At 42.7% G+C, this 13395-nt stretch overlaps 1 protein-coding gene across 11 annotated transcripts in view; it reads left to right on the top strand.

Annotated features, from left to right (window-relative positions):
- The first annotated feature begins 653 nt into the window (after nucleotides 1–653).
- Nucleotides 654–13395, top strand: part of col13a1 (collagen, type XIII, alpha 1) — an 81348-nt gene continuing 68606 nt past the window's right edge. For all 11 annotated transcript variants that reach the window (XM_030772959.1, XM_030772968.1, XM_030772960.1 and 8 more), the window contains exons 1-2: nucleotides 654–1296; nucleotides 5860–5929. In XM_030772959.1, coding sequence (XP_030628819.1) covers nucleotides 997–1296; nucleotides 5860–5929 — 370 coding nt within the window. In that variant the 5' untranslated portion in view covers nucleotides 654–996. The remainder of the gene's footprint in view (nucleotides 1297–5859; nucleotides 5930–13395) is intronic.

A 13395-nucleotide genomic window follows, 5' to 3' on the forward strand; every position in this document is an offset into this window, starting at 1 on the left:
TAATCTAACCCTTGCCCCAGGCAAACGCTCTCTGAAGGTGCGTGCTCCCTTATCTGTTTTAGGCGGTAAACGAAAGCTTCGTGTGCCAGTGTCTGGGAGAGAAAAAGGAGCGAGTCAGGTTTGTGTGCCAAAGGAGAGAAGTGCTGGGAAACAAATTTGAATTACTTAATATCAATTCAGTAAACGCCGCTGAGCTGTCAAAGAAACGTGACAGACGATTTCGGACATAAAATTCAATTCAGCATTATAAAGGACTTCAAATACACTGTTATTTTGCAGTCCTTTACGCGTCGCAGGCTGATATTCGCAATATCCAGCTTCCGAATAGGCTGTACTCTACCTAACTATTCAGATGTTTTAAATATTAATAATTGTGATTTATGACATCCGGAACATACTATACATCTTGACTAAATGGAAATATTCTCAAAAATCATTGTCAGTGATCAAAGAGTTACCGAAGTCCACTTTACTGATTGACTTTCCGCTCCTAAAAATACTCACCACGAGTGTCGGATCAAAGAGGGGGTCAGCTACGCCGTGAATCCCGCCCAAATATTTAGCATAAATAAACTAAAAGGAGGAGCTTGCCCCGTACAGCGGAGCAAAAGGCCCGTGGTAACTACTCTACTGCTGTAGGCAGTGTGTCGGATTTCAGCGAGTGCTGGAGAGAGCGCACACAGACGGGACAGTCAGTGAGAGACACTCAGTGCCGCAGTAGTTCACTACTCACGTCAAATGGCAGGACTGACTCGTACGGCAAATTAAGAGAACTCACCGAATCAGACCGATCAATCTATGCAGCAACAGCATGACTCGCACTGTTTCGCTTTAAAGGAAAAGGAAAAGGTTGTGCAGAAGACAGCAGCAAATTGGCTTTGGTCTACAGTTTAAATATTGTTTGAATCTGTTGATCAACCCGCTTTGCTTTTCTTCCCTGTGAGTTGAGGATTTTGTATTGGATGCAAGTAGAATAGATAGCTACTAAACTTTAAGATGGAAGAAGACATTAAGTGGAGAGACGCTTCTCAGTCAAGTAAGGAGAGGACTTGTGGCGAGCATCCTTGCAAGAAACGGTTTTGGACAAATTGGAAAGACTTGTATGGAATGGCATTCTGCACCGCTTTGTCTTTAATATCGCTTGGAATTTGGATTTTGGTTTACCTGAAGACGTCGGAGCTGCAGTCCAGGGTATACAGCCTAGAGAAGCAGAGAGACCCCCCGCTCTCGGGTTGGATCGCACTCGAACAGGTGGAGCCCGTTCTCTTAAGTCGTCTGGATAAGATTTTAGAAGAGGTGAGACGTTTTAATTAGCACTGATATCACTCCAACAAGCTATTTTAACCAACTAACCGGTCATACTTATTATTGTTATTATTATTGTTGTTGTTATTATTATTATTGTAGTAGTTGTTGTTGTTTAACGGTTAAAAAACAACAAATAAGTAATTTACTATATAAATTACAGGGGTGTGTTTTCAAGCTCACTTTCTCACTGAAACTTAATCTTTGTAAATCTCATCTGTCATTTGGCTATCAGCCACTTCAGGTAGGACTGATTTTGTCAGTAGTACTTCCCTGACAAGTTACGTAGGACATTTAACAGGCACTCCAGTGGCGCATGTGCTGCAAATAAAACTAAATCTGAGTTCGGCCCCAAGTACATGTTTATGTGTTTTTGCTTCACATCAAAATAACTTTTAGTGATTTCTCCTCACGATGTTTTCGTTCTTATAATTTCTCCGAATGGTTCAAGATTCTGGTGCTGAAAATGTGCCTCTACATAACTTAAGTCTCTATTGGGCGTGAAAGAAGCTCGTGCTTCAAAGTCAAATCATCATCCTCTGTCAGTGAGAGAACGTGCAAAAGTAAAGTTGTGACTGCAGTTCTTTCCCTTTCGAAGAGCGGTTTGGGACCACTTGATGGTTCCCTGGTTCCCCTACAACAGAGCATGCCTCTAAGATAAGAGAAGGTGAGGGATTACGACCCTGCGATCACATCTGTTGTTTTAAAATGCGAGTCTTCAGAGCACTCTCACGGTTTAATTGACGACTTCCACAGCTATGCTAACAAGCTCGTTCCCTGTGATTGAAGTCACAGGAGGTTGTTTTCCTGCTGGTCTACGTTAGTTTTAACATGTCCACTTTCACCAGTGACATTTGTGATCTCCAAATTGGTCGCTGTCTGCAAAATGGATCAGTAACAGACCATTTTGCTTTTACAATTCTCTTAAAATCAGGAAGCTGAATGTTTTTAGATGTTTTGGAAAGTATTTTCTGCAGACTGAAACGTTTATTATACCGGCCATTTCTCGACTGATAAAACAAGACTCAGAATAGTTGGTATTCTCATAAAACCACGTATGCGTTCCTCTATTTAGCATGGATGTAGACTACAGCTCAGTAAACACCACCGGGCCCCTTAGTCACCACGATATGCTTCAGGCAAAGCGATTCATCCATTTGTTTAGTTCAGTTTATATAAACACCCCCAAATTAACATGACGCAATAGCAGATGCTGCAGGTTGTTCATGACCGCGTGTATATTTCACACAACTTCTTCCAGAGACTCCATTTTCACTTAATTGACTGCTGTTTGAAAAACTTTTTTATCCCCTGTGGTTTGGACTTGTCATCCTTTTGCCCTTCTAGTCTCTCTTTCTCTCTTAAAAAAATGCATTTCTTTATTAGTGTTAATTCTACAGTCTCTTTATAATGAGCTGTACGGAGAAGTATGTCTCTATTCTCTCATAGATGAATGATAATATTTTCAGTTGACAGGTGACTGGGAGGGAAAAAAAAAATTATACAGATTAAACCACACTATGCATTCCTCTGACAGAGAGTGTTACAGTTTGACTGATGAACAAAACAGGAGTTTTTGTTTTCACCCCTGGCCACAGGTGTCCAAAGTGAACGAGCCACATCTTCAGAGACTCAATAACACCATTATACCCTAAGCACCCCGACTCCCGCCGAACAAGCCATCCTATCTTTTTCAGGAATAGTCTGTTTCAGATTAGCAACCAACTTCCAAAGTATTCTCTTTAGGCTTAACACAGCTTTAGTGCACAAGAACAAATTTTTTGAAGTGCTTTAAGTCTCGTGTCTAGTTTTTTTTGAGCGGAGATTCTGAAGTGGAGAAAAGTGGAAAAATAGGGTTAGCTCCTGAGCCGGCCCCTGGTGGTCTCTCGCCCAGCAGTGTGTAAAGTATACACGGTGCTGAAGTTTTCTGGGCAAAAAATAAAAAATCATTGCTTAGCAAAAGGAATAGTTGTCCTTCTCTGTTTTGCAGATGTGAAATGATGTGGACTAAAGGGAATAAAAAAAAAAAAAAGAAGAAAAAAGATTTTTCGTGGTAGTCAAGCGAGACTTTATGTGGTATCCGAATGCAAGGTGTCAACGTCCTGTAGTGGGAGTATGGTAATAAAGAATAAAGAAAACAGAGGGGAATGAGAAGAGAAATGATTTTACCTGTGTTTGCACCTTGTTCACGACTTGCTTTGGACGTTATTTTACTTCACTGTGCGCTGATACATTTATCACGCTCACAGTCAGTATCGGTGATGTAGCTATAGTAGCATCTTTCTCCTGTTGTGTTTTGTGTATGGCTTGAGGAAACCAGAAAAAGAGAGAGAGAGAGAGAGAGAGAGAATCAAAGTGGGAAAAATAGTGAGACAGAAGAAGAAACAATGAAACGAATTGGTCTCATATGCCACAGAGAATGAGAGAGAGAGAGAGAGAGAAAGATAGAGAGAAAGAAAGAGAGAGAGAGAGATAACAGGACCCCCAGGCAGCAAAGTCTAGGGTCTTAGTAGTAATCGGACATTGGAATTGTAAAACGTTTTGTCATCCTTTTTAAAATAGAATGTTAAACCCAGATCAAAAACCGAGGCGTCAAGTTACCATTAAAGCTTGGAGGCAGAGAGGCGGAGAATGCCCCCTCCCTCTTTTTTTTTTTACTCGTCCCCAAAGTCAGGATGGCATCAGCTGCCGTGCACCATTACCGTAACCTCACCATCTTTACAATCTGTGAGACAGCCCTCGTCATGAGGGCCCCGAGGAGCAGAGGAGTCATAGAGCTATATGTATGTAAATGGATTTACGTGACTTAACAAGAAACTCGTTCTCAGCTTTCTTCTCATGCGCCGGGGGGGCTTTTATGAGTGTGTGTAGCGTGTCTGCGTCTGTCATCCTCGCCTGTTGTTCATGTTAACTGTCAAACTTTTTTAGCTGCGTGAGTGCTTGCCATTTTTAAAAGCGATTCTCTCAATGGAATGGGTTTCAGTTGCTTTAAAGCATACCTAAGTTTAAAAAAAAAACAAAACAAAAAAAACAAAGGTCTTTCTCTTCCTTTCCTTTTCTCTCTCTCTCTCTCTCTCTCTCTCTCTCTCTCTTTCTTTCTCTCTCTCTCTGAACATGCTTCACCTTATTCTCAGTATACTCTTCGCATGTGTTACAATATCATTGTGCTTCAGATGACTGAAAAAATATGCCATGATAGCTTGTAGTGTCTGAGGCTGGTCTCTGTGAAGACTTTTGCAGCTGGGGGGGATGACTTGCCAATATCAACCAAATAAAACCCTGGAATGATATGCGGGGAACATAAACTGGGGCAAGAAAAATATGTCTGATTGCAGCCCGAGAGTGATTTAACACAAGTGTTTCAGTATTAAGGGGAAGGAGGAACTTACTCTCAGTTCTTTATTACCCCACAGGCACCAACACTAGGCTTTTTCAGCCTGGTGTGCGTCTGCAGTTGCCATGGTAATCAGTGAATGATGATTATGTAAGAGATAACCACTTTGCAAGTAGCATGATGATGCGAGTGGTATGATACCTCCCAGTGGTGTGATGTCATTACATTATGAGATAAGTGGTTAATATTCGCTATGTTTCCAGAATCTTGTAGTGAATATGGAAATGAATAGGATTGTATTAGTAGTGTTAACCCAGTATGGTGACTGGTAATAAAGTGACCAACAACACAGCAGCACCTGTTGCTTCTCTACAGTACTCTAGCGTGCCTCTGGTAATAGCATGAATGGCTCCATCTGCTATGTAGTGGGAATTTAAGTTGTGTCTCTGGTCAAGGTCGAATTACCCCCTATATTTGATTATCTATTTAGGTCAGCCACAAAACCCTTTTATAAAAAATACAATAAAATTCGTTAAAAAAAAAAAAAAAAGTTTTTTGGTTCAACCCCTAAAAAAAAAAAAGCCTGACTTCAAGCAATTACTATTTTTCTAACAGTTTCCTGCAATATGATTAATATGATTTAAAAGAGAGAGAGAGAGAGAGAGAGAGAGAGAGAGAGAGAGAATAATAGTGACAAGTAAATTAGTGAAAGCACTCCAGATCAACCGCGTACCTTCTGCACTTTTTACAAATCAACTTGTCCGTTTCATCGGCACATTCTGTTGCTATACTGGTATCTCAGTGAGTCTTATGTATTTTTATGCATTTTAATACAACATCGTTTCAAATGAATTAGTTAATATAGCAGTTGATCATAGACAGGGTTCTTGAATTTTTGGTTGACCACACTAGACATTGGAAATTTTAATAATGTGGGGGAAAAGGAAAAAAAAAAGAAAAAAAAGATCAAGTTTATCATTTTCTGGTCATTTTCCTCAAGGAAGATAATAAGACACTTAAATACCTGTGATTTTTCTGACCTGTGCCAGTTGCAAATAAAAAGAAATTTGTCTTTCTTTGGCCTTTGTGAAATGGAGCACAGACTTTTTTTTTTTTTTTTTTGGAGAGAGGAAGGAAAAATCAAGTGTAGTTTCTTACAGTTAATGTCCTTTACCACATATCTGACTTTCATTGTCCTGTTTCGCGTTTTCCTCTTACAGAAACTAGCAGCTCGTCTACCGAAGATTCGAGAGACCCGTGAAGCGTCCCATAACTGCCTGTGTCCGCCAGGTAAGCCTTACTCAGCTCCAAGCAGCCTCCTGTCCCGCACCCTCGACCCCCCCACCCCACCCCACCCCACCCTGCCCCGCACGCCTTGTCTCTCCGAGCTGACCACAGCACACCTGTGTCAGTGTGTTTTGGAGTTAGCCCCTGTTTGGCCCGCCACAGCTAATCTGAGCTGTTGAATTTATGCTGTGGTTTAGCCTTTTGGGGGGTGGGGGGGGGGGGGAATAAGTGCCTCTCCACAAAATGATCCTTGTCCTGTCTGGTTCCTGCGGGCAGACCCAGCTATTGTTAGACGTGTCTGTGAAATGGAGATCTAATCACATCTAGACAGATTTGTTCCTCTTAGCTGTCTGTGGTTTTTGACAATCTTTGAAAGTGTTGGACACTATCTGTATTCAGCTCAACATGAAATATGTCTGCATAGTTCAGCCAATATGCAGAATAAAATGGGCCATTTGACCGTAACGTGATGCATTTGTGTGCTGAATCTTTCGGTCTCCATTTCCAAGTCCACCATCATACACTTGTGCCCTGGGTTTGGCATGGTTATGACGACAGGTGCAGTTGTATTTCTGGCACTGCTGGTAGTCATAGGGTTTCGCCTTGTGTCATAGCACATTATGATGCAAATCAGGGTGACAGGGTGGCATCGTCTGGGCATTCCTGAGCGCAGAGAACAGTCAGCAAGGTCTGCAGGGTACGGCTAACGAGTCATATCCGCAAATGCCACACTTCACCATGGAGCTGGTCACCGGTGGAAGCACAGTGGACGTGCTGAAGCTTGTCAGAGCAAATAAAGGCATACGCGGAGCAGTTCATTTTTTGATGACACCACTGACCGTGTAAACATACACTGTTCCGACAGTGAATGGCTGGTCTTTCAAGAAGTTCCCAAAACCCACCTGTTTCCCCAGCCCGACCTCCAGGTGTCTGTCATTAAGTAATTACCTTCTGTGGATGTGTGTGTGTGTGTGTGAGTGAGTGAGTGGGTGAGTGAGTGACTTCACGCTGAATGGCTCTGTGAGAACCATGGGAGGAGACAGAGCACACACCCTAGTGATAATTAGGCTCGTCAGAAGTCACTGAAGTGTAAACTGAGCTGGAAGTGTCTTCAGACGGCCCGTTAAGGGCAGTGAAGGTAGACGCGTCCTCGTAAGTCCCTCAGAGAGCAAAACCCTTTGTTCCAGGTGTGAGAGAACACAAACAGGACACATCCCAGATGGCATTTGTGTGTGTGTGTGTGTGTGTGTGCGCTTTTGGCTTGTAGTTTGGCTGTACTAAAGGTGCATCCTTTGTCATTGCTCTTTCCCCCTAGCATCTTTGGCTGCTACGTCAACTATTTCCTCTTCCTGAACAAGAAAAGGAAAAAAAACCTAAACCTGGATTGTGAAGTGAACTCTAGTGTCAGTCATCTTCCCATTCCTCAATGCTAATTGTCCGTGATTAATTCACATCATAGCGTGAATCATCTGAGTGAACTGTTCTGCTTTAACGCCACTTAGACTTCCACTCTACTGCCCGTCCTTATAAAATATCCAAGCTCGCCTCAAACTATCGTATTTTGTGCTCTGCCAGACTGTCAGGTACCAAAGATGAATCTGTGTACATGGCATTGAACAAAGGCCATGATTTCATGGCATGAAATTGGCATTATATAACGCTGGGCATGTTGTATTGGGACAATAGTGGGTTTTATATAGACACATGTGTATATGTATGTAAATACGGTGTATGGAAATGTATGTTCAGTGGTTCCTCCAGCCCAGCTGTTGTCTGTCACTCAGCACACTGTACTGCATTCAGATGGCTTCCATTCTTTTGTTTATTTTGAGTGTCAAAGCATGGGTTATAGTGGCCTGTCTGTGGCCCTCGAGAGCTCCTCATGTCTGTCTATCTCTCTGTCTCTATCACACACACACACACGCACACACACACACCCACACACAGGCTCCTGGCTCCATGAAGATGGGTGTGTGATGAAATACTGATTTGGTGTTATATCAACAAGAGATAATTTTTAGAGATACTAATACGCCCCCAGCCCAGACATCATCCTGTAATGTTACTCTGTTGGTATGACATGAGTAATCACTAAAAGAAGTGTAGTGTAATGACTACACCATCAAAATCATTTATCAACTTCTACAGTGCAGGAGAGCCACAGGATTTTCATTTGAATGTCTAAACATTGTGGGTTTTTATTTTTCTCTACGGGAACTTTAAATAGGCATTCTGTGTAGGAATGTGTGTGGGGGTTTTTTTGGTTGTTTGTTTTTTTTTTGTTCCACAGTGTTCAGCTCTCCTGATGGACAGTGTTTTATTCCAGGCTTGGCATGTTTGTGAAGGACTGACCCTCAGCAGGGCACTCTAAACATGGTACAGGACGGTGATGTTTAAACATAGCACCTCCACTTTTAACATCATTGTTTTGATGTGTCGTTTCTTTAAGTGTTTCTGAAATCGAACTTGTTAATCTTTTGTCGCATATGGGTTGGCCGAACAGGTTTCTGGTTTTCTTATCTCTTCAAAAATACATGTTCAGATCATTACCTTCAGTGAAAAGGTGGAAGTGAGGTTTATGGAGCCACCCTTACCGTTGAAACGTGAAGGAAGTTAACTGTTTATAAATGTGAAACCCATGGAGTGTGTGTTGTTAATTATGGCATCCTCCTCTCTTTGTTTTTGTGAAGAGCTGGATGCGAGAGCATGTCCATCTTTGAGCCCGTTGAGCTGTTGACAGAAACTCCGCCTCCAACATGACATCACCAGTGTGACGAGTATGCACAAACGAAAACGAGAAAAAAAAAATGGAAATAACGAAATAGAAAAGGAAATAGAAAAGGAAACAAATAGAAAACAAAAACAAGAAAAAAAAGAAAAAAGAATTAGTTCTGAAGCTTGAAGATAACTTTGAATAAACTGTCTGACTTTCAAATGACTTTGACCGGTTGGGAGTCCTTGGGAACGGTTGGCAGGGAGAGAGAAGCGGACATTCCCAGAGTTTGTCCACGTCTCCGTGTAATTAGATGAGCAAGACTGTGGACGTGGAGTCTTTAAGCGTCTCGGCTGAGAATGTCACATGACAGCTGTCTTCAGAGGCGTCATCCTCTCTGAAAGCCTTTTTACTTATTATATTCAGTAGTATTTATGTCAGCTAGGGTGGTTAGTGTATATTTTCAAAATCTAATATGAACGAGATTAAAGGTCAAAAGATTGATTATTTTTACAGAAATGAGCGGTGCTTTATTTAAATGAGTGATCTGAAACAATATAACGTCTTTCATTTCGTGTTTTAGAGACCGTTATGGTGGCCTTAGTTGTCCTCAAGGTTTTAAATAAATACATGTAAACATCATTTATCACATGTGCCAGCTATAGGACGGTATATGTGAACCGGATGCCCAGAGTAAAGTGGAATGAGCAGTCATTTGTTGTAACAGCATTGTTTAGGTTTGACCTTTTGGGAAAGGTGGATATTGTATGTATACACAGAGGCAAAGATTTATGTGTGTGAGAATGCATGTGGAAGGTAATGTTTATCTGTAGAGCCCTGCTGTTAAGGGTGTATTAGCTGGATTTATTTAGATTCTAATGTCACTGTGAGAGTAAAATCGAAAGTCAATAGCTGAGACGAGGGCAAACGAAAGAGATGACAACGGCGCAGAGACGAATTTGATAAGTCTATCTCGGTTAAAGATTTGTACAGGATCGGAGGATCGCTTTCAAACGACGACCGCGTCAGAGCACGAGAAAAACTCCCCGTGACAGTTTGATTGAATCCAGGCCTTGGCTTCCAGATATTTCTTGAATTCATGCATTGTTTGCCAAGGGGCTGAATGGCACTTTCTTGGACGTAACATCGGGAAAAGCAGAGAAAGAAAGAGACCGACATCCCCCTCACCCTCTCACCCTCTCTGCACCGCAACCTCCCGTTACCCTCATTTCCGCCTCCCCAAAGAATCCGACTCCATGACGGATTTAGCTGCTTTGTGATTGAAATCAGAGCACAAACCAACATTGGGCAGCGTTAGGGACGAGGGTTGGAGGTCAGATGTGTTGGTTGAGGGGAGTGGGGGGGGGTCTATCTTTGGAGGTTCGCGTCACTCACTCTGTTCTGACAACTCCTAGGGCGATCCAGGACAGATCTGTCGGCTAGCTGGCTTTAGGAAAAAGAGGTACGGGGAAAGAGGCGTACGCCTGTGGCCGTCTGACGGGATTAATCCCGGGACAAAAAAGCGATGGTGGGGACAGCAGGAAGAGCCAGAGGATAAAGGCCTGTAAACGGCCCCACCCGCCGCACCACTCCCCCCCCCCCCCCCCCCCCACCCCCCCCCCAGCCCCCTGAGGCAGGAAGTGAGATTTGACAGTTTACCTGGACGTTCTCCTAGGGGAAGCTATATCCAGTGTGTGTGTGTGTGTGTGTGTGTGTGTGTGTGTGTGTGTGTGTGTGTGTGTAATCAGAGCCGGACCGCGGGGTTTTTAAAGCCTGGCATATTTGTCATTGCTGTGCTCCACACTCCTGTGCCAACAATGCCCAAGCCATAACAGTCCTCAGGCAGATCATGAGGACACTTCCACCCTGTCTCTCTCTCCAGTCCAGGCCTGGAGATTAGGCTGGCATTCAGGCATCCTGTATGCATGGGCCTAGATCACAACTCTCCTTTCTCCTTATATGTTATTGTACACATCATTGTTTTCATGTAACGATTACGCTCTGCACTCTTAAATGCAGTTGATGGCCCGAACCTATGGGTATTATGTTCCTCTTTTGCCTTGTTGGATTACCGGGTTCATTACTTAAGAACAACAGATTATATAGTATGCAGTGTCCAGCCAGTGGGAATAATCCAAGATTTCTATTCACTTGTGTGAATATGTCTCTAACGATTCAGACAGATGTATGTGTGATAAATTAATGATTCTGTAATGATGCACTGCTTTAGATAAAACTGTTAACAGAAAGTGAGCAGTGTGTGAAGAGGGCATGTTGTGAGTAAACGTTAGAACTCTTTCTCAAAAAGATACAGCCTCAAGCTCTTTCAGCCTGACCCCTGAGTATTCGTTGCTAGGTAACGGTGTACATCGGGCGGGTGGCATGATGGGCATGCAGAAAATGCCCAGTGCTTGTCCTGATGACAGGCCACTGCAGTCTGATAGGCTGGATCAAAAAAAAACCCCAAAAAACGTGTCTGTGAATATCAGTGTGTGTGTGTGTGTGTGTGTGTGTGTTTGTTTTCCTGTGTGTGTTCATGTGACGTGGGGAGGGGACGGTGCCATACACCCAAATTAACCTGGCGCTGCAAAGCCTGTTAAATCCGCGTTCCTTTTTATAAAAAAGAAAACACACACACACACACACTCATGTGGACTGTAATGTGGTTAAAAAAGGCTGCATTGCCCTTGTAAACAAGAGGCTTCTTCTAATCTTCGTGGCGGGGTCAACTGAAGAGGTCGCGCTCCCGGTTATTTAAGGAGCCCCAAGTTCACCTTGACGTGTCTGCTGACAGGAAGAAGGCTCGGCAGATCTGCTTTCCTCACCTGTGATTAGTTCACCCTGCAGCTGCCAGTCAGTCTCCTTACTCGGGCAGAGGCGTCATCTATAAGAACTGACCAGCGGAGGTGTAGTCACACCGGACGGATAAAGAACGTGTGAAGAGAGAGAGACAGAGAGAGAACGACAGAGAAGTGGGGATAGCGAGTAGAGGCTCGTCTAGCGAGAGATGGAGTTAGAGGGACGAACAGAGAGAGAGAAATAGAGAGAGAGAGAGAGAGAGAGAGGGAGAGAGAGGGAGAGAGGGAGAGGTATAGATGAGGGAGTCTACAGTTAAGCTGGCCATCTGCTTTTCACATAACAGCTTGTGTTGCCCAAAGAACTTGCCGCCACCCTGATCCCCCTCTCCACCTCTCACTTCTCAAGCTCTAGAGGAACATTCACATCCTAAACTTGTTAGCGTCTTGTTTGTGGGAATTTCACAACGGACATTTAAATTCCTCTTCCTGGAAGACACACCTTCGGGAGGGTTTGACACCCTCCGCTTTTTTTTTTTTTTTTTTTTGGCCATTCTGAATTTTTATAGGGGAATTTGGAGAGCTAACAACATCTGACGTTCACCAAAAAGATATTTCAGCGTTTAGCGGGTGTGTTTTTCGTTCCGCAATTTCGGACACACCTTGTTTAAGACTGTTCTCATCTGAAATTCTCTTGATCTTGGATGTCCCATCTAAAACGATTTCCTTGAAGGTTCTCAGTGCTACTATCAGGCATACAGATCTTCAGCTCGGGGTTAAAGTACAGGTGTTCACTTTCATGCTGTTGAACTGTAAGCTTGTGACTTGATTAGGAACTGAGAGAAATTTTCCACTATGGTTGGTAAACTGAAAGTGCCTTTTTTTGGCTCTGGCCAATATGTTCATGATGGTGAACCTATAGGGGTGAAATTAGATGTAATTCAAGACTAGTTCCAAAAAAATTACAGTCGGGCAACCGTTAATAGATACATATCCTTGAGAGGTAGTCTGGATGTCTTGGCATTGTACTGTTTAATTTGGGAAAATCCGATACACTACCATGCTGTGTGTGTGTGTGTTTTTTTAAACTGTCAGAGATGTGGAGATTGAATCGGGCTCTGGAATCTTAAAATGGAATTATATAAATGTTGCGGGGAGAAAACGTCGCGGTCGCTTGATAAATTGTATAGATAATAGTTTTCTTCCTGGTTTTCTCTCTCCGTGGAATACATTGATCATCTCACACAATCAAAACCACATTTTGAGGAGCTGCTAAGTCCATATTTTACTGTGGTTTACAGGCTGCTTTTGATCCTCTACCTCCCATTCAAACTGTTGCACACCGCATTTGTCTAAATCACTCTGGATACCGGAAACCAATGGGAATGGGAAAAGTAACCTCGCTCTTCGTCAGTGTGCCGGACAAAATTGGAGCAATATGTCTCGCGAGGATTTAATGCATTTCACTTTGTCAAGAGCGAGAAATTGTGAAAGTAATGCTTAGGACTAGTCATTTTCTTTGGACTGGGACCAACAAGCACAAACATCTAAGCTAGAATTTCAAACTCAGATGTTAAGAAATTTTTTGAATGGGCTCAGCAGATGGTGCAGAGAATTAGCAGCAAACCCAACCAATACAATGTTTCTGAGCTCCATATGCAACACTGATATCAGATCTTATATAAACTAGGCAGTGTTGTTTTAATGTTGCGATCCCATGCAAAAACCCATACAAGATATGTAAAACTAGCTGATTTTAGATGATTAGGTAAATCTTTGTCGCTTATGAAAGGTAATGCAAACCAATTGCGTCTTTGAGCTTCACATTTCTGCAATTCCACACATTACTCACGCATTGCACATTAATAGGGTTCTTTAGAAATTTTGTGAAGTGTAAATGAGAAATAAGTTCCATTACTGTCTAAAGCAAAGGCAGTTTTAAAGCAAAGTACATCTAAAAA

Source organism: Chanos chanos, chromosome 4 (assembly GCF_902362185.1).
Source record: "Chanos chanos chromosome 4, fChaCha1.1, whole genome shotgun sequence".
Taxonomy (NCBI): Eukaryota; Metazoa; Chordata; class Actinopteri; order Gonorynchiformes; family Chanidae; genus Chanos; species Chanos chanos.